Genomic DNA, 22,079 nt, shown 5'->3' on the forward strand with positions numbered 1-22,079 from the left:
ATAGAACCTTTTCTAAATTAAAATCACAGTCAGAACAATCACAATAGGATTCTGTCCCTAACTCCTTTGCGGAATGTTGATGCTAAAGCAGCTAAAGTGATGTTTGTACCATGAACCTTCATTGTCACATTCCTCTGGGCTTTTCCTCTGATGTTTAGTGCTGTTTGCCGCTGGAACCTCACCTCTCAGCCCGCTTGAACATTCAGCAAGGTCTGCAAAGTTCAGCAACAAAAAAATTGATCTTTTCTTTGGGAATTTCATCACTTTTAACGCTGTGCCAAGCAAAAAAGAAACAACTCGCTCTAGACATGCCCCCCCCCCCAAAAAAAAAAACGCAGTTAGCAATCAGCAGTCAGGGGGTTTATGTAACTGGCCAGGGCCAGTACACTGTAAAACCTTCAGCTTAAAGATGGCCAATGATTAACACAAATTCTGCAGGATTTATTACTTAACCAGCCAACTCTTTCTTCTTAGTTTTTGCCGTATTTTCTCCCCAGTTATTATTCATCTCACCCAATCACACACACTCCAACTAGCCTTGGGACGGTGGAGGCAAACATGTGCTTCTTTCAAGAAACATGAGGCCAACCCACCACTTCTTTTCTTACTGATGACTGCCCAAATCTGTCACACCTTCTAACAAGCACCGTGAGCAGAGGCATGGAGAAGGTGATCAGCGTTCTGTCCTAACGTCCCAGAGAGTGAGGCCAATGCTGCTCTCTAGGGCTCACGGCCTCGGATGACTGATACATCGCTGGGGATTGATCTTGCAGCCTCCAAGGCATAGACCACTCGAGACAAGACATGAACCTTCGATTTGGTATGAAAAGCCTTATTGTTGTTTTATCCACAGTTTAGTAATTACTGGTGCCACTCTGCTCATCACACAAGGCTTCCAAAGCTGGAGGGTGAAGTCTTACACTCTTAAAAATAAAGTTGCTACAAAAGGTTCTTTGAGCAACGCTATAGAAGAACCACACTAGGGTCGATTAATAAACATTTTTATTAATATGTTTGAATGGCTTAAGAACAAGTGATGTTTTTTTTAACGTTCACACAATGGCATCGCTCAAAGAACGCTTTGTATTTTTAAGAGTGTGGACAGGTTGCCTCCAAGCCGTGAAGACTGCCACCACATCTTTCTGCTATAACCCCATGGTATTTGAAAACTCCACTATGCTTGGAGGAGAACACTGCTTGTCTAGATCTGGTATATCCAGTTATGCACACGGTTGCTAGCATGATGCTAAAGGCATGTGCAGGTTGCTTATTATTGTGAGTTTGTAACGTACCACCAAATGGGAAAGAGGGGAAATTTTCACATTCTACCACAGTGTTATACAAGTTGTGCGTGTTCTAGACGGTTTGTTTACCTCTGAATATCACTCTAGTCATCATCAAGATTGGTTCAGTAGAGTAACTCCATTTTGGGCAATATCACTACAGTTAAAAATCACCACAAATGCTCTGATAGACTCTCGTATTGAGAAAGTACAGTTTTGGGTCTGGGAAGGCTAACCCTGTATGCTTTTGTGATACATTACATGAAGCATGCTGAATATACCCCCTCCCCTTCTCTATTCCCTACATTACTCACTATATAGTGCACAATCATAGGGACCAATTCTGACACTACCACATGTGAGTTTGCGCATAACTGTTTGATAGCAGTCAGTTTCCTGATTCAGTTTCCCACAGTTTCCTGATTGTATAGTGCACCCCTCCCTTGGATTGGAGCATGAAGCCAGTTACACTCTCTCAGACTGAGATGCTTCTTACGTGGTAGAGTGAGCTTCATACTGAACACTCTCTCTCCCTGTGAAGATGACCTCAACACTAAAGGCGTATTCAAACCTGCACTTTCTACTCCGGATAAATCGAGCTCTGGTTTGTTCCCACCGTTGGTGCGGTTCGTTTGGGCAGGTGTCGAAGAGGTAAAGCCCACTCTGCTGTGGACCAAAATGACTGTGTACCGTGACCTTCGAGAGGAGGCGGTCTCGGTCTGGTGCTAAACGAACGGTGCGGTTGGTTTATAGTGAGAATGTGATCTGACCAATCCATCAGATGTACTCAGCAGGTCTGAGATAAACGGCTTCTCTAGCCGGGAGTGGTTTGTATGTTGGGCTAGTTAACATTTAGCCACTAATCAGGGAAATAGAACCGAAACCTGCACTCGTCCAGAACACAGGACCTTCATCCTGTGTTTACGTTTCAGTTTAGTGGATTTTTCCCTGTGTGAAAACCAACCTAACCAAGGGGAAAATACTCCAGGATTAAGAGCTTCTTAACGGATTTGGATCAGATCAAAATAACTACAGGTGTGAAAACACGCTAAGATGTTTTTGAGAAACTGGCCCTGGGGGGTATTCCACAAAACAGGATTTCTTCTAACTTCAGCCCAAAGCTGAGGACTGTCGAATCCCCATCAGCTTGTTTCCTGTTGGGCTTAAGTTATCTGGTTAAATGAGAAATCTTTCTTTGTGGAATAAACCCCCAGATCTCTTTAGAGTTTGATGCACATGAAGACACATGTAGGTCCAGTTCTGGATGGCAAAACAGATCGACAATCGACTCCTGTTTCCTATCACCAGCAGTGGAAATATATATAACCCCTTAGGTTTGTCAACAGTGCATCACTTGACATCAGAATCACTTAGACTGAGTTTGTTTACATCTCAGGGAAAGATTAATGCAGATCTTTCAAGCAGTGGCAGGATTTCCACAGCTATTGGCTAGGTAACTTAAGCCCAGTGTCAAGCCCGTCCAAGGAAAACAGATGAGGGACAACTACGGGCTGGAGTTATCCGGCTAAATAAAAATTCCTGCTTTTGGAACGTGTGAATAAGCAAACAGCTACACATTTCAGCTGTTTAATTTTCACCACTGAACTGAACTGGCTTGATTCCTAAGAGCTGTCTGACATATAAACCTGCGAGCAGCTGAGGTGATTGGTGGGGAGTTTGTGATCCGATGTTGAGTTTGTGGCTGTTAGGGATGATTTTGTTCATGTTTCCTGCTGTGTTGCAGGCTATCAGCAGTGGGCTGGTGGTGGCCACACCTTGCTGTTATCCTTTCAACCATCCTCTGTTCATTCAGCCACGCTTTAGAGCCACCGCTAACAAACACAGCGCGGTAAAGTCCCATATCCAGTCATTTAGGCTGCATTAGGGGGTGATGAGAGTGCACTGAACCGTGCAGCCATTCCCTTTGTGTTACAAACCCAGTCGTAGGTTATTTAACGGTGCACGAACCAGGATGCTCGCTCTCGCTCTTCGTCTTGACGTCAGAGAGTGAGAAGAACAGATTTTTTCCCCACCTATTTTCAGGCAAGCTGCTTTCTAATTGGCTGGTGGTGTCTCACTAATAATGACAATAATAATAATAAGTTCTGTTATCATTATTACTTTATTTTCAAAATTAATCATTTATTTTGTACATTTAATACATTTATTGACCATGATTTATATTTGTATCAAGTGCTTCAATGGTGATATAAATATTTGATTATGGCATAAATTTAAATATTTCAAATGAGTTATTACAACTGATATTAATTTGCCTGTACAGTTACTGTATTAAATATTTAATACATAATAAAACAATTATAATAAATAATAGGATAAATAAAGGTGTGAATCAGAAGAAGCAAATCAAACAGCCTAGATCAAATAAAAAAATAAAAAATGCATCACGAAAAGCAATTTTATTTAAATTAAAGCTGAATTAAAATACTTTTCGAGGTTCAAAATGAAAGAAATAAATAAAGTTGAGGTTGGCTTTATTATTTTGCCTGATTGCAGCAGTGTAAAACAAAACAAACATTCCATTCTCCTTTATTTGACCCTTGTTTTCAATGTAGTTGAGGTAGTAATACACAAGATGAACAGATAGATAAACCAAAATAAACCAAATAATAATAATATAAATTATATTAGTTCAATAAATAATAAACAAAGTCTAGTTTAAACAAACCATGTTAAATAGTAAAAAAAATAATAATAAAAACTGCAAAACTGTAGAAAAGTAATAAATATTAAAATAATCTGGTAGAAATATAAAACAAATTGTATCACTTCAGTTATAAGAACAAATAAAATAATATAAAACGCTACTACTAAAATTAAAAACATAAATATAACAGAAATAAACAGATCCAATACAATACATTAAATGTAAATGAAGATAAATACAAAAAGAGAGGCTGAAATTAGCCTCAAAGCTAAATTAACAGAGACGTCAATATTTCAAATGTGGATTCTAACAGCTATTGGCTAGCGATTCTCAGCAGCCAATGAGAGCGAAGAATTGACTAAACCCGAGGCTCTTCTGTCCAATCAGAGCGCGAGAAGGGCGGGCTGTCACCGGAAAACAGGTGGGGAATAAGAAAGGGGGTTGGAAAAAAGAAAAAAGAGAAGTAACGGGCGCGCTCCCGCTCGCTCTCTCTCTCTCTCTCTCTCTCTCTCGTCGCTGACCCTCCATTGTGAGCAGAGCTAAACGATGCTAGCAGCCGCTGCTGTCTTCACCTCCACCGCCCTGTAGAAAGAAAGAGAGAGAGGACGATAGAAAGAGTGCGCTAGACCCCCTCCCCACCACCGCCTCCCTCTGCCCGAGGAACCACGAACCAGAAACGAGCTCGTTTACCGCTCCTTATCTCCCCCGGCTGTCGTCGTCGTCGTCGTCCGGCTGGGTTTCGTCGTCGTTTTTCCTGCTTCTTTTTAATGCTCCTCCGTGAACGGTAGGGAGAGAGAGTGAGAGTGTGTGAGAGCGTGTGTGTGCGAGAGAGAGAGAGAGCGAGTGCTAGGAGAAGGACAGGGAAGAAAGCCAGGGTGAGTCAGTTAAACCACGGAGTGCTCATTTCTCTTTTCCCTTCGCACCTCGGAGCTGAAAGGAAGAGCCTACGGTCCGCCTGCCGTCACCGTTAGTCATGGGATGTACACTGAGCGCCGAGGAGAGAGCGGCTCTGGACAGGAGCAAAGCCATCGAGAAAAACCTGAAGGAGGACGGTATCACCGCGGCCAAGGATGTCAAGCTGCTCCTGCTCGGTAGGCTGAAGCGTCTCCTTGTCTGAATCAGCCAGCGTTGACGTTATTCTCCGTTCCACCTTAAGCGGAGCAGCGCTTGCCTGCTGCAGCAATTAAGGTGGAACGGAGCATTCGAATGAACGTTATACGGGTGTGGATGGGAGTGTGTAGTCTAACGTTACCTGCTCGCCCTCTACCACAGGGCTGCTATTATTAATATGTCACCGTTTAACGCTAGCTGCTTTAAATCACAGTGCCACCTTAATTTAAACGGTGGAAATCAGAGTAACGTTAACGCTATCAAATCACAACTGCAATATGCTCCGAATCAGTGCGGAGTCTGATTCCCCTTCGTGTCCCTTGTGTGTTACAGGAGCCGGGGAGTCTGGTAAAAGCACCATCGTGAAACAGATGAAGTAAGTGCCCGGGTTTTTATGGCTTTAGTGTGTTTTGTGCTGAGACTCATTCACCATTCATTCGCTTCATGGCGAGGGAAGAAGGTCCGCCATATTCTCGAGGAGTTGACGTTAGTTCCTCGCCTCCCTCTCTCTCTCTGTCTCTCTCGCTCCTTCTTTCTCTGATTCTCCGAGAGAGAGAGAGAGAGAGAGAGAGAGAGCAGGAGGCCGCCCCGGAGCTGGGGCTGTGTCCGGATTGAGGTGCTCTCGGCTCGGCCCGAGTGGGCTCGGCTCGGCTCGGCTCGTTTGTGCTGTTCTCAAACATGGTGCTGAAGCTCTGCAGAGCCGCACTCATTACACAGTGTGGCCGCCTACATTGCCAGCCTGGTCGGGCTTTGTCGCCGCCTCAAACTGCGCTATAACGTTACATCAGCTTGTTTATATGTGAATAATGCTCTCTCTTTACGGGTGGATATTTATGGAGAACCTGAGACCACGGTGTATTCACGAGTGCTGGTGTGGGGCAGTGATTTACCCCTGGACCCAATTATACCGTGTCACCTGAGCTTTTTAAGAACGTTTTAGGTATTAGACGTGTAGATAGATATGTAGTTTGGTTATAGACCTGCTGTGTGCTTGTATCCACCCTGGTTCTTATTTTAGACCTCCATTGATTTCCATAATGAGGAATAATGGCTATTTAGACATTAATGCTGTGGGCCATCTGTTCGCCCCCTCGTTCAAGGTGATTGATACGGGCCTTTTCTTGTGCTGGTGGGCTATGATTAAGCACAGAGGAATATATTGGAGAGATAGCGAGAGGAATAAGGGGGTGGGGAAGCTAGAGGGTGGTGGTGGGGGCTGAGAGAGAGAGAGATGGTAACACCCTAACTTGTTCACTCGGCCATTTTTATTTTCACGCAGCCATTACAGCTAAACTGAAGGGCTGAGCCTGGGTGTGCAGGGCGACGTGAGGGGGCCCAGTGCTCGCCAAGGCAGGGCTGCTGCATTTCGGGGCCGTGTCCCTGCCCTGTGTCAGTTTTTGTGGGTTTTGATCAAACCCTGTTACCGCACCGAGCTGCTTGGTGGTCGAATGCATTTTCGCTCCTCCCTGGCTTCGTGGCTGTGGTCAGTACGCGGTGAGAGCGGTGGGAATAGACCGGGGAAAAAAAGCAAGGGCTCGGCTTATCGCCCTGCCCTCGAGTGCTCACATGAACCGGCCATTTTCCGCTCGGATCCGTAGCCCCACGCCGCTCCCTTATCACCACTCCCCCGGTGTGTTTCTCTGTGTGTGTGTGTTGTTGGCGTGTTTAGGGTGTGTTGTGGTGTGTTGTGGTGCTGATGAAGGTTGCTGTAGTGAGTGTGGAGTGTTTCAGGCGCTGTCGGTGGTGGACAGCGCCCAGCAGAGCTCGGCGCACGTCGGCGTTTTCCGGAACGGGTCGGAGAAAATCACGGGGTGGAATTTTTTTTTTTTTTTTTACAACGCGTGTGATGGCTCTCTCTCTCTCTCTCTCTCTCTCTCTCTCTCTCTCTCTCTCTCTCTCTCTCTCTCTCTCACCTTAGACAAACCCCATAAATGATTCAGAGATAACTGATTACACAATACACATCTTTATTTTTTATACAGATATCGACAGATTTGTGCCTTTTCTGACCAGGATTGGGATTTAAATTGCAGTTCTTCTTTATAAATTAAAGTCTAGGCCTTTTTTTGGCTTTAACTCTGAGAGCTGAATCCAGTGAATGTCAGATGGTCAATCACGGTTGTTGTGATGTGCACAGTACATTGATTAGCGGCCTCTGATTGGCCCGTTTCCTTTATTCCCATAAGGGTGCGTGTGCGTCCCTAATATAAGGATGTTTGAAAGGTAGAGTGCTGCCAGCTCACAGCGTCACCGTGTGTTAATTACCAGTTTGTGTACTTTATGATTGCTTCCCAAAAGCAAATAACAATATGAAAAGTGGTTGAGTGGTTACTAGAGTGATGTGGATAGTGTAGTAAAGGTGGCGTTATGTGTTGTCAACCAAGGGCTTACCCTGTTCTGTGAGAGTTTGTGATTTGTGAATCGCTGCAGATCGGTTGTCAAGTGATTAGCATTGGAGTCCAGTGTGGCCTGAGGGGGAAGGAGGTGGAAGAGTTTGGGAGGTTAGTCATTGTATCTCTTCAAGTGTTCAGACGATACATGGTAATTTTATATTTTATTAATTTATTTTTATTGTTACACTTATATAGTGCCTTTCTAGATACCACCCAAGGACGCTTTACAATCAACACTGCTCAGAAAGCCATTCCATTCAACACACACACACACATATACTGGCAAGAAGCAGCAGCCAAAAGCGCAAAACGACGGTCCACCTGGAGGACTGCATCGGGCACTAGGGTTTCAACCAGGACAGATACCTGGGCACATACACATTCACTCACACAAACAGACATTCATTCACATACACACTCATTCACTCACACACCGGGACAGTTATTAGAGAAGACAATTCACCTAACCTCCATGTTTTTGGACTGTGGGAGGAAACACACGTAGACACGGGGAGAACATGGAATCTCCACCCAGATAGGACTGGGCAAGCCACCGATTTTTCCCTGTAGTGATGTTTGTGAACATTCTTGGACTCTGTGTGGAGGGATCTATGGACTACAGTGACTGTTTAAAAAGCAGTGAAACCAGTGCATTTATCTTACCCTTATCATTGTTGTTGTTGTTGTTGTTACTGTGACCCTGAACTGGATGAATGGTTACAGACAATGAATGAATGTTGTTGTTGTTGTTTACATACCCTCTGTGTCTTCCAAATGCAGTTCATTGTTGTAGGAAATGTTGGCCAGTTTGCCCAAATTGACCTTACCTGTGATAAATTGCGTCACAATGTATGTTCTATGAAAGACTTTTAGGAGTGACTGTCTGTGTGGAGTGTGTTGTGTTCTCCCTGTGCCTGCGTGGGTTTCCTCCGGGTGACTGTCTGTGAGGAGTGTGGTGTGTTCTCCCTGTGCCTGCGTGGGTTTCCTCCGGGTGACTGTCTGTGAGGAGTGTGGTGTGTTCTCCCTGTGTCTGCGTGGGTTTCCTCCGGGTGACTGTCTGTGTGGAGTGTGTTGTGTTCTCCCTGTGTCTGTATGGGTTTCCTTCGGGTGACTGTCTGTGAGGAGTGTGGTGTGTTCTCCCTGTGTCTGTATGGGTTTCCTTCGGGTGACTGTCTGTGAGGAGTGTGTTGTGTTCTCCCTGTGCCTGCGTGGGTTTCCTCCGGGTGACTGTCTGTGAGGAGTGTGGTGTGTTCTCCCTGTGCCTGCGTGGGTTTCCTCCGGGTGACTGTCTGTGAGGAGTGTGTTGTGTTCTCCCTGTGCCTGCGTGGGTTTCCTCCGGGTGACTGTCTGTGAGGAGTGTGGTGTGTTCTCCCTGTGTCTGCGTGGGTTTCCTCCGGGTGACTGTCTGTGTGGAGTGTGTTGTGTTCTCCCTGTGTCTGTATGGGTTTCCTTCGGGTGACTGTCTGTGAGGAGTGTGGTGTGTTCTCCCTGTGTCTGTATGGGTTTCCTTCGGGTGCTCCGGTTTCCATTCACGGTCCAAAAGCATATGTTGTTAGGTGAATTGGTGACTCAAAAGATTGGAAGTAAAAATACTGCCTGTTTGCTTTTGATTTATTGTGATGAGATGTAAATATATCATGTGAAATATAACACATTTTTAAGAAGATTACCTAATTAATTTTAATTATATGTTGAATTTATTCGTGAAAAACAGCTGGAAGGAAAACGGCTGTTTCTTTGGAAGCTGCTGTTCAAAAACGATTTGAAGCTGATGGTGATCCAGCAGAACTAGGCTTACCTGGTCTTTTTTTAAATGTGGGGCAACTTGTTATTTTTTTGGCCTTTTAGTCTAAAGGATTAAAGCTCTCTACTTATTTGGCAGAATACACATTTTTAACAGTGTTTAGAGTTTCTTGCCCTCATTTCTCTTTCTTAATTTTTGCCAAACTGTTTTGTAAAAGCAGTAATTGTTTGAACCGCTCACACCTGACTTGTGAGCGATGTTCACATGACGTGTGAGTGGTGTCTTTAAACCCTGTGATTGCAGTTTGTGAGAGAGTCCAGTCAGAAGTGCTAATGTTTGCTTAGCTCATTTTAGGGCAAGATTGTAAGTCTGAAGAGCGAACACACAATAACCTCGTTCACGTCACACACTGTGCAGCTGTTCTCACTCTTTCTCCTAATGCTCAGTTTTCTCACTGCCTTGTTTACGTTCTTCAGAGAATTGTATCCACCCTTTATTCCTAAGGGAGGGGTGTGTGTGTGTGTGTGTGTGTGTGTGTGTGTGTGTGTGTAAGGTTAGGGAGTGTAAGGTGGAGGCAGAACAGTCTTGTGGACCCTAGAGAACACACTCGATGCTCATTGGCTCTGAACAGCAGGGATTTTGCCACAGCAGCTGGGTACGATCCCAAAACAAACTCAGGGTTATGAAAAATTATATACTCCAATTTCTCGACCCAGTGCTGCCATGCGAGAGCCATATGTCTGATCAAATCGCCAGATTTCAGATCGGATCCGTATCTCGTAAAGTGTTTAAGCCAATATAGGCTCATTCCTGCTCCGTGATCCGCGAGTCTTTTCCCTGTGATCTGTAATCCAGGCGCGCTAGATGTTTTATCCTTTAAAAGCTGACCCCTGGTGTCCTTTTGGAACAGTGGGCCAGGATTTAAAGTGTTTATTTTCATAAAGTGGCTTCTACAATATGTCAGTGTTTTAAACGCCCGGCCTGCTCTGCATCAGGCTAATTGAAACAGCTCAGGCTACGAGCGGAGGGCCCAGCTGTTCAACTAGCATCCATCTGCAGGCCAATAGATATTGACTCTCTTAGCCGACATTCGGGATGACGCGCGTTATTTGTACTACGTATCAGAATATCGGTTTTGTTTGTACAGATTTCCAGATGTTGCCTACATTCATCTGTGATTTGTCAAGCATGATATGAGCAGCATCTGAAGAATGAGCTGCCTTTCACAAGAGGAGTTTCTTATTGTTAATCTAATAAACTAACCGTTTATAAGCACCTAAAAGCTTAATTGGACAAAACTATGATTGATCCAGAGGTTGTTGGACCCTTGTTGACTTACGGACTATAATTAACCTGATGTATATTCAAGGCCTGCAACAGAAAATCAACAAAATTCAATGATAAATGTAGTTGATAGCGAATTTCTTCATGGATTTGCTGGTCTAGTGATAATTCCATTGTAATCCTGCAGTGTGTTTAATCTAATTTACTGGATTTTGAGGAAAATGACACAAAGATGTTACTGAGATGTTGTTAAGACCATTTTTTTGGAGTGAGAATACTGCTTTGTTAATTTTAAAAGCTGCCCCTGGCGAATGAGGCTAACACATAGTGAAAGCCACTAGTTACCCCTGTAGTCCAAATGGGTTTCTATAAAAACACACCACCAAAACATCTGCCAAACGGTATTCATGTTGCACAGTCGAGTTCATGTGTGTTAGGACACACACTGTTTTCATTTTTGCTGTTTTAGATCAGTCCTCCCCTCTTTTTCTGCTTATTATTTTTGAAATTTGTAGCTGGGTTCTCTCTCTACTCTGCACTTGTTTTTGCTCGTTTTCTCATGTCTTTGTTGTGGTCGTGTTAACCCCAACTATACTCACATGAACATGGGTCTGGCGCGTTGTTTGGAGGTGGGGTTGTGGTGTGAAATACTGACGAGCAGTGGATGTAGGAATTGGAAATGAATCAGGACATCTCGTTTTATCTGACGTTTTTGCTTCAGCGTGTGCGGGTTTGTGGACTCCAGATACACACATTTAATATGCACACGCATTGAACAGGTGAGTAAACCAACTAGTAATTGAACTGAAATAATAATTGACTGATTAATCACTATAGAAAAAACTTCATTGTTCATTGCAGCATTGCAGTGCTAGTATACACATATTAGATAAGTGTGTGTGTGTGTTCTTACTGACCCAGTTACTGAAAGCAGAGCTTGTAGCCTTTCACTGTAGAAACCCCTGTCAAAAGAAGTGTTCATGGGCTTTATTTAAACCTCATTTGTAAGTGCTTGTGCAATACGGAAAAACCACAGTTGCACTAAATACAGAAGTGAACGGCAAGTGAATGGTGAACCGAGGCCTTCAGTTGTGTGTAAAGGTCATGACGCTCCTGAGCAAACGTGATCTTGAGACACTTAGACTTGATGCTGTTCTATATCAACTCCTCAGACCTCTTGTTTACCTTTGGTTACCCTTCTGGGAAATGAGTGAATCTGTAAGAGGTGTGTGTGTGTGTGTGTGTGAAGGCTGTTTTTATTTGTGCAGATGGTTGTCCTTCTGTGTGTGCTTTGCAGTTTCTGTTTCTCATTTATGAGGAAATGCGTTTCTCAGAAGACGACGATAACCACAACAGCAAAAAGGGTAAAAGCAGTTCAGTGTTAGACTGCGGGATCTCTCCGTAGTAAGTGCACTTAAGCTGAGAGAAGACATGGCCGCAAACACTTTCCTCTGCTGTGTGTGTGACTGTGTGAGTACAAGGGGAAACTCTGAGTCATTGTGTAGAAACAGGGAAGGAAGCAGCAGTGATGCAACCTGCAGTGTGGTGTAATACTGGACTGCTTTTTTTTTTAATGGCATTAGCCAACAAATACTGCTCTTTGGTGCCCTCATCCTTTCTCTCTCTCACCCCTCCACCCCACCCATGTTTTGCCTAATTGGAGGAGGTTTTTGTGAGTTCCGGTTGACGTGATTGAACTTGACTAAGCCGAGGGAGAACAAACGGAGTCTCATGTGTTCGGTTCCCAGACCCTTACTGTAATATCCTCAAACTGACCTTATCCTGCATGACAGTCAGTGAGTCTCACTCTCACTCTCTCACACACACACACACACACACACACACACTGTATCTCTCCTATCAGTTATCATGAGAGCATACACTGCGGGGAAAACTTTCTAGAACGCGTCCTGCCCCTGTTTTTTGTTTGTCCGTTATGTTTAGAGAGCAGAAGTTCCTGATTCACTCAAATTATTACAATGAATGATGTGTATGTCAGAGCTGGATTCCTATTTGCATTGTTTTTGCATCAGGAACAGTTTCAGCCGCTCATGCAAAATGCTCTGCAGCAGTGCTTCTGTGAAAGTGGAGGGATTCAAGATAATCTCTTGTTCCTAAAACCCGTTTTTCAATATCTCTGTATGCACTGTGATAGGCTGGCGCCATGTCTAGGGTGTTTTTTAGCCGTGCACCCAGTGATCCCAGGTAGGCTCCAGTCCTGCATGATTAGGAAGTGCTCGCTGATGATGGACTTTATTATCTAGAGCATGGTTAAATGATACACTTGTTGCTTATTTCATACGTTTTATGAAAAATGATGGCCTTTTAAAAGGGACATATGGAAGAAATCTCTCGTTCTGTCTGTGTATATGTTAATTCTTGTATCTGGAGCCCACCAACACACACACACACTGAATTAAAACCACACAGTCAGTTTTTTGTGGGCTAGCTAAACCAGAAAACATGGGATTGAATGAGCCGTTGTGTTTCTGCAGTAACTCAGGCTTATATCTAAGTGCAAAAATGAGGTCACAGCAGAACAGATACAACGAGCGCAGATAAATAACGATAACTGAGAAGAAAGAGAACAGAGTGAAAACGGCTAAAATCCAGAGCTTCTGCTCCTCGCTCCTCACTGCTGTGCGCTCGGATCGGGGTGAAAAGCTCATTATCATTTAAAGGAACAGGCGCTGAAAGTGGCCGTTCGAACATCCCTGTTTTGACAGGAGAATGCTGCTGTGTGGCTTAATCTTTGTGGTGTTTTGACCAAAGCAGGTCACCGATGTTTCATTTAGACCCCAGAACTCTGTGATGGGGCCCCGGCTTGTACTTCTGAGCCACTTGAGGGCCCCATAATAATATTTGTTCTTGCTGATCACGCATACGTTGTTGAAGATGCCAGTGAGTCGACAAATTTGCATTTTAATTCAGTTTATCCAAAGATCAACTTTGATTAATACCAGTGGCTGCCTGGTACAAATGGCCCTCATGCTCTGTGGAGTCATTATAAATAACATTCTTAGTACGAGACTTGGCTGTTTTTTCAGGAGTATAAGCCACCTCCACTTTGGCTTCAGCACCCGTTGCTTGATGTTGGGGAATTTGTGATGCACACAGTGCGACTATCTTTGTGGCTCCTGTAGATATTGACTGCTCGGGAATGTCATTCACATTTGCTCACAGAGAGGAAGAGTTTAGCTGGAAAAATACATTCTCTGTCATACTTTTCTCACTTACTCTCCTCTCTGTCTCTGTTTCTCATTCAAATCCGGGTCCAAACTGAAGCGTCATCCATCATGGGGCTGTGGCTCAGAGACTCAGACAGGCAAAGCCACTGAAGAGGATTAAAATACTCTGCTTTTCCCTCAGCATCGTGTGTGTGTGTTTATACTGTGTATGAAACTGAACGCTTTACGAAGCTCACACCATGCTGTCGTTATTCTCTGGATAGATGCCACTGTCTAGAGAATGAGCGACAGATGAGAAGAGGGAAGAATAAAAAAGGGAAGTCGTGAGTGGTGGTGGAGTTGGGGGGGTAAAGAAAAGGTGCAGGAATGTCAAGTGCTCATGGAAACTAATCTCTCTCTCTCTCTCTCCTTTGTTTTTTTCTATTTCATTCTTTTTCAGTCTCTAATATAAATATATTATAAAATATATTTCACTTATTTTCTAATTTTTTTATAATGTCTTTCTCTAAACTCTTTTGGTCTATCTTTATTTCTCTTTTTCAGTTGTGTGTGTGTGGTGGGCCCACGTGCTTTTGTTGGAGGGTGAAGGGTGTGGAGTGTGTTGTGGCTGGCCAGGAGACAAAGCTTCTTTGTGTCACTGTGGGGTTTGAGTTGAGTCCTATAAGCAAGTTTCACCCTGTGAACCCCCCACACATTTTGTTTCCTACTTTCAGTTTATTGGAGCGTTTGGTTTTTATAAAAGTGCTACAGGGAGCACACAGAGTTTTATTCAGCCATGTTCACACACTAGCTACAAGCTAGCATTGTACCATCTATGGTATTTCTCTCAGTATATTTGTCACATACTTTAATTCCTAAGCTAAGCTGTATGTGGAAACTTTGCTCATTGAAGCTTTGCCCATGTAAAACGTCTTCTGTAGATCACCTCGTGGTGTTCCGATCCGTAAAGGCCGTTGAAGAATGGGTGCATCACACAGGGTCAACTATGCCATGTAGAATAGGTTGCAGTTAGCATAATTACATCAAAGACAGGTGTTTCATAGTGTTATTTATAGATGTGAAGAAACAGAATTAAGCGAATGTTCCATGTTTGGGATCAGCTAACACACTCAGGGCATGTTATAAAATAAATAACTGCATCAATGCATGTGTACACTGTGTTGCTGGAGCCCACCAATCCACACACTGTGAAACAAGACCACCCAATCAGAAACCATGCTATAAAACATGGAGCAGAACAGACCCAACTAGCACGAAGAAATCAGAGCACTGAGTAAAAACAGAGAAAACAAGAATGGAGAAGAAAGATAACAGAGCAAAAAAAAAAAAACAGCTTCTGCTCCTCACTGCACTGTGTTCGGGTCGGGGGTGAACAGCGGGCGGCTCGTTATTTAAAAAAAAAAAAATGTGATGAAACCTGCTGTTCTGAACAGGGCTCTTTAGACAGGGGAGAATGCTGCTCTGTTCTTTGATCCTTGTGGTATTTTGACCAAATCATATCACAGACGTTTCACCAAGACCTCAGGACAGTGCTAATTTAGACTGTATTTATAGCACTGTAGCCAGCTCCTGGTCTCACAAGGCGTACTGCTGTGGGATTGTTGATAAAAGAGGCAGTATATTTGCAAAAGCTAGTGCTTTGTGTTTTAGCTGCTGTTGAACACAGCCATCCAAAAAACACTTGTGGAGTTTTAGCTGACACACACAGGGAGGTTCCTAGATTCCTCTTACCCAGTCCGTCTACGAACCGTCCAGTGATGCATCAGAAACACACAGCCTGCATCTAATACAGTCAGTGCCACTGCACATTGTGACTGTACAGGATCATTCAGGGACAGTCACATCATCATGACTAGGCTTATAACATTAACTGAGCTAATGCTCTGTTAGCTTTTTCTGTTTATTTGACCGCCTACTGTTGAGGATTGTTAGTGCACTCTTAACAGAAGCCTGAGTTGTGCTCTGTGACACTTGGAAAAACAGAAGTGCTGCAAATCAGTGTCAACGCATTTTATGAATCTCTGCAGCATTTGTGTGCACTCTAATTAAGAACAGATGCTTGCGTTCATTGTTTGCTGTGTGTCCAATGTGTGGTAGATTTAAATAAACAAAGATCAGATGTGGCTTTTCTGTAGTTCTGTTTTTATAGGGGTGATATTATAGTCAATAATGTCTTGTTCAGTGCATGTGTACGTTCATTTGAGGGTCTGGACACCACCAACCCACAGACTTTCAAAGAAGGTCCTGATTTATTGCTTGGTTTTTGACGTCAAGTGCAGCGATTTTTAAACACTACGCCCTGCCCCTCGTCTGACTCTGTCCGATGTCACGGTGCTGGACCCGCGCTTTTGTGAAAGAGCACAGAAATCAGAGTATCATGCAAAACTGTGAGCGTAGAAACTGGAGAGGCAACAATAAATAAATAAATAATGAATACCAGAGCTTCAGTGTGTGTTGTTTGAGAGTGTGTGGCTTGTTATCATTTAAAGGAACAGGGTACAGGCCTTTTTAAACATAGCTGCGTAGACGGTGGAGGACAGTACTGTTATGTTTGATCCTTGTGGTATTTTGGCCAAAGCAGGCCAGACATTTAATGCAGAGACCATTCATAATATTGTATTAGAATAGGTGTTTTTAGTTTGACTTTAGTGTGTGTGTGTGTGTGTGTGTGTGTGTGTGTGTGTGTGTGTGTGTGTGTGTGTGTTTGTATGTACCTGTATGTGGTCTTTAGACTGTAAATAAACGATTGATTCCCAAGCTGCTTTGAGTGAGAGTGTCAGAATAATATATGCTAATGTAAGTAAAGAAAAACCCTTAAACACTACTGAGCATGTTGGCCGCAGCTTAGCGTAAATAACAGGTTTGTGTTCGGGTGCTGACGGCACCTGTTAGCTGGAGCTGTGCGCATGCTGCTGTAGGAGTGCTGTGTGGAGGCGTCTGAAGGGCGTTAATTGCAGCTGGTTGTGACTGTGTTTTGCTCCCTGTGTGTCACTTACTTTTACCTGGAGATTGCGTGTGACGCTAAATTGGACTTTGTGTCAGCAGGCTCCCCACGGCCCTCAGCCCCAGGGATGCCTGTGTACTCATACAGCAACTGCATAAATACACCAACACACACAGACGAGTGTCATAGACTCATAGGTCCTACAGATTCCCAGAAACGACTTTTTGTTTTTACTTTTAAAACAAAACTATAGATGTGTACTCAAAAGCTATTGTTCTGTTTTAAAGCCACGGAGAGTGAGGATGGAGCACTTCTGCATTCTCCTTCCTCACTTCTCTCTTTCCGCAGTTTCAAACCACAATGTTTTATGGTAATCCATTGGAAAATGATCCAACAGGAAAATCCGGCCAGCTGCTTTACGAGAAGCGATGTGTAAATTGTGGACAGTAGATAAGCAGCCCAACGAAGGCGCTGGCCTGAAACAGGCGGTACTCGCCACTCAAGCGTCTCGCGCAGGCTTCTGGGTAACAGTCACATCAATGATGTGCTGCCTCAGCCCATTTATTGTCCCCCCCCTCCCCACCCCACCCTCCTCCCTCGCACTCTTCATCCCTCCCGACTTTTTCTCTTGCTCCGTTGTCATGGAAATGAGAGAGACTGCCGTAATTAGAGGATGAGAAAGGAGCAGGATGTGCCGAGGGGCCTGGGGCAGAGATGGTTTACTGTAAGAAGAAAAAGAGTGTGGCTGTAAAGCTGCTGATGGGTGGGGCATGGGCTGGAGTGGAAGACGATGATTGGATGAGAGCCGTGTAGCAGAGCCTGTGCATACATATCTGCTTTAGTGCATCAGAGACTGAAGACTTGAGCTGCATCCCAACTATGCACTTGATACTCATTCTAACCATTGTTTTAGTATGTAATATGTGACATAGTTACACATGCTCTACCACCCAAGTAGGGCACTTCACAGAATGTAACACTAGTACTGCAATAAACAGACTTATATCGAATATAAATGGTTTTATCTGACATAGAGTGTAGTATCTTAGTGTAGAACAGTTATTTTATGATGTACACTGTGCACTACGTAGTGTGGAGGGAGATTGTCACATTTTTAAGGTTAGTACATAGTGTATTAGTGTGTAATACACAATTGGGACGCAGCCTTAGTCTCTCTTCTTTTTGTAAAAGACATAGTCAGGACATGTTTGTAGTACTAACACACCCAGAAATAATACCCTGTTACTCTGCCATTCAAGGCCAGGACAGAGTTGACCTCCATCATTCTGGACACTAGTCCTCACACAAAAGCAGTATTAGCCACAGCTGGCATTTGTTAGCTAATGTGACAGATGTGGACATGTTGTGCCCTGTCCTCCTATGGTGCTGTGTAAGCGGCAGTTTGAAAAGAAGCAGTGGCTTCACATGTTTTGGAGGAAGCCCATGCTTGTCTTCACCCTCCCAGGTGGTGGCACAGTGTAAATTGGGGGAGGCTTGGGGGTGCTCAGATGGAATTGGCAATGGCTAATGACTTGGGAGGAAAATTGGGATGATGGTATTAAAATAATAAATAATAGAAATAATGGCCTGCTGTCATTGTAATGTCCTGGAATGCCTTTTACTACATGCTGCACTGTTCAATACCTCGTTCTGTTTCTTACAGTATGTCAGGAACAACGATATATAGAACAATACACCAGGAGTTAAAATAATAACCAGGGCATGAAAATGATCCGCGGGGACGTCCTAGTTGTTTTATATTCTGGGATATTGTTTACATTTGGTTTTTGCTGCAATGTTCAGACCTAATCACAGTGTAATGTTGTAAGATGTGACATTACAAATATAAAAAAACAATAATGTTAAATAAGTAAATAAACATATTTTCAGTAGCAGAAGTCTGCTAATAGTTTCAGCAGGTCTTATCACCCCATTCTGAGCTGTATTTGGACAAAATGGATGGAGGAGGCGATGGAGGAAGTTAGCACAAGCCGCATGGACATGGTTCTCAGACACTCAAACCGCTATTTGATAAGTCTTATTGCGATTTGATCTCAGGAAGTAGGACTGACGTAACCACGCATCACCCAGCAGGGTTTGATGCTGGGCTTTGACCCTGGGGTGGGGGACGATGGGTAAAAGGGTGGGGGGGGGTGATGTGGAATGTTCTCCTGAGGGACCACGAAGGACTGACCCGTGAGGCGTCAGTAAGATTTGGGAAGTGGAGTTGGGATTGTTCTGGTTATAAATAGAAGGCTGTCCAACCGTTCCGATGGTGCAGAAGATGGGATAAGTGGCCTGAGGGGAGTGATGACAGGAGCTCCACTCCAACACAGAGTCTGGACAAAGGGGCTCTTACCCATGACATCTGCCCACAGAGGAGAGATGGGGGAGCTAGGGAGAGTGGGATCTGCTTGTAGATTTTCATACTCTTAAGCTCTCCCACCCCATTCAGTGCAGTGCTGGAGCCAAGGGTCGTTTTTAGGAGTGGAGATCCTTTAAATATATATTGTGTGTGTGTGTGTAACACATGCACTACAGCCTGTAATTCTATACATAGGTGTACCCTTATTGTCAGTGATGCTCTATAAATGTAGTACTGTATAAAAGTCTAAAATAATATATATATATATTTTTTTTCTAAAAAGTAGTAGATGTGTTGAGTGAGTGTGAAGAACAAAGTTTTCCAGATGTTCTCCTCTGTGTGGATTTGTTAAATCAACAGTACAGCTGCTATAACATAATGAAGTATTTGTTAACGGGTAAAATCAGGTATTAGATGATAATTAAGTAATAGAACACCAGAGGAAGTGCGTTTTCATGAAATAAGAGCACGGCTGTTATGCGGCGCAAGCACAAGTCGAATGCTAGTGCTGTAGTCCATCTCTATTGCTTTTATACCACAGTTCAGGTAATAAATTGTGAAATGTATAAACAGAGCTATGAAAGTGGTGTCAAAAATATTTGGGAAATTAGTAAATCTTTCCGCCAGTTTGTAGTTCCTCAACAAGGAGCTTGTCACAGTAACTAACTCTACTGCACTGCACTCACCGCCCAGACTGGGTCAGCCTCAGCTCACCACTAACCTGCCGAGTAAACTACCCACACCACTAATCTACTGAATAAACTACTCCAGATAAACTTGCTTCTGCCCAATAGAGTCTTTATCTATCCCCGTGAGCTCGGCCAAGCTGCAACTGTCTCAAATTTCCGCATGTTCCCTTTGTAGGTAACCAGCCGTAATGCGTTATATTTGTAATATACTTATATTCATATTGAACCACGGTTGCATGACTTAATGTTAAACATTTTGTGCTCGGTTATAAACCCATAGACATGGCTTACATGTTATTTTAGTTCATTATGTAGGGAATGGGGAATGATTTGAGACGCCCTGAATGTGTCCTCGCGAACGCTTAGGACGTTTACAGCAACTGAACCTCCGAAGGGCTTTCTCTCCACTGGTATCTGTTTTCTGTCTTCGTTTTTCTTGATTTCGTTCCTAACGTGGCTTTGTCTCAAGTCATTGAATTAATGTCTTATTTTGTTTGTGTTGAATTAAAGTCTTCACTGCCCTCAGTCTCCATTCATTTCAAGTTAAACTTAAAGAGTTAAACGTATTAGTAACAGGGATTGAGTATAATTGGTACGTGATTTTTATCGTTATTAGTATTTTAGAAGTCAACTGAAGTTCGTTGCTGTGAAACATGAACTGAAGCTGATTTAGCGGTGAAAAACGTGATAAGGACAGCTGCAGCATAGAGAGTTGTTAGCAAGGGTGTTCACTGATAAACCACTGATAAAGTGGTTGTGAAAAAAACATGCTGTTATCGTAAAATAAAGCATGCTTTAGGACGCTTCTCAACCAGAGTGGGGGACCGGAACGAACTGTTGTATTATCTCAAAAAATATGGACTATCACGAGGTGGGAAAGGGTTAAACCAACACACACACAGAATATCACACTTACTGGAATAATGTTTTTTGTTTTTAAGAAGCTTTTTAAGTCCCATTTTTCTCAGGTGCCTAAAACTTTACCCTAGTCATTTAGAAGCAAATGCATTTTTGTGAAGTTTTAGACAGAAACCTAGCCTCTCTTTTAATGGATGCTGATGCTCCTGAAATGGCTCTTTTGATCTTGTTTGGTATCAGTGCAGCTTTAGACACTATTCATAATATTTTGATGAAGTGCTTTGGCATATCAAGGACAGCTTTTAAATGATCTTCATGTTTTTGTAAGGTTTTATTGTCTGTTGCAGAAATGTTCTTGTGTGCTGATATCTAATGTGGAGTTCCCCAAGGAACTGTCATTGGCCAGATTTTGTTTTCATTATAGACATTCCCTCTTTAAAATCTCATTATGTTTTGGTGTATGTTATAATTTTTATGCTCATAATATCCAAATTTATCTCTGTCAGCAGCTCATAAATTAATCTAACTGATAGATTAAATGTTATTTCCTTAAAATAAATCATGGGATAACTACACATGCTTTAAACTGGAATGAATATGCAATTACCAATTATACTGTGTTGACTATAATGACAGTAAGGCAAGTTAGCCGATGACAACAGGCCCTTTGTCCTCTGTTAACATTGCTTTCTGTTTAACCCAAATATAGAGAAGGAGAAGGAGAGCACAGTCCTTAAACTCTTACTTTAGCCCAGAGCTAACAGGGTTATGTAACTTGTGAGCAATGCATTTATATGAAATACAGTCCTTGTATAATGCTGAATGCTCTAATAAACAGTAAATGGAAACATTAGCATTTAACCGTGGGCCACATATTCAGAGGATCTTTGCAGAAATGAGAAATGTATTGAATGGAACTAAATGATTAATATTGTGAAGGGTTTGAGACGTACTGTGTGAACAATGTATTAGTTTTGCCTAAAGACTCTTATTGACTGCGCAGAGTAGAGAGTTGTTGATTTTTTTAATATTTTGCCCTATTTTCTCCCTCATTTCTAGTTGTCTCCTGTGTAACACTTTTCAGTGAATCTCCCTCCGAACGCACATACCACCACCATGTTTTACAGGTGATCTGAGACAAGTGAGGCCAATACACAGCTTCTTTTCGACCTGCTGCTGATGCAACATCATAGAACATTTTAGCACATCAGTTGACAGAGACTTGGGCTAGCACTGTGATTGGTTGTGCTCTGTAGGACTCCTGGCCTCAGAAGCCTGGAGGTGTCACTCTTGACAATGTTCTCTAACTCTGCTTATGTCTGAACTGTTGAAATACGATGTGGTGTGACATGTGTACGTACCCATGCTAACTCACAATATCTACTACAGTGGTCACCAAGCATTTCATGTTCAAGATCACCTTTTGAAATCTGAACAAACGAAAGATCTACCAGCATAAATACCAGGTTTAGGCTACTTAAAGTCAATAAATGAATAAATAAACATTGCTGTATATGTCCCCATAGACTCCAATAACATAAAATGAAACTGCT

The 22,079-nt window shown here is 43.1% G+C and overlaps 1 protein-coding gene across 3 annotated transcripts in view; it reads left to right on the forward strand.

Moving 5' to 3' along the window:
- Positions 1-4,414: 4,414 nt before the first annotated feature.
- The window catches only part of gnao1a (guanine nucleotide binding protein (G protein), alpha activating activity polypeptide O, a), a 112,077-nt gene continuing 94,412 nt past the window's right edge, over positions 4,415-22,079 (forward strand). Inside the window, exons 1-2 of one of the 3 annotated variants that reach the window (XM_066684852.1) lie at positions 4,415-5,042; positions 5,395-5,437. In XM_066684852.1, the coding sequence (XP_066540949.1) occupies positions 4,925-5,042; positions 5,395-5,437 (161 nt within the window). In that variant the 5' untranslated portion in view covers positions 4,415-4,924. The remainder of the gene's footprint in view (positions 5,043-5,394; positions 5,438-22,079) is intronic. The other 2 variants (XM_066684853.1, XM_066684851.1) reach the window with 2 other exon arrangements.

The sequence above is a fragment of the Hoplias malabaricus genome, chromosome 11, assembly GCF_029633855.1.
Source record: "Hoplias malabaricus isolate fHopMal1 chromosome 11, fHopMal1.hap1, whole genome shotgun sequence".
In the NCBI taxonomy this organism is placed as follows: Eukaryota; Metazoa; Chordata; class Actinopteri; order Characiformes; family Erythrinidae; genus Hoplias; species Hoplias malabaricus.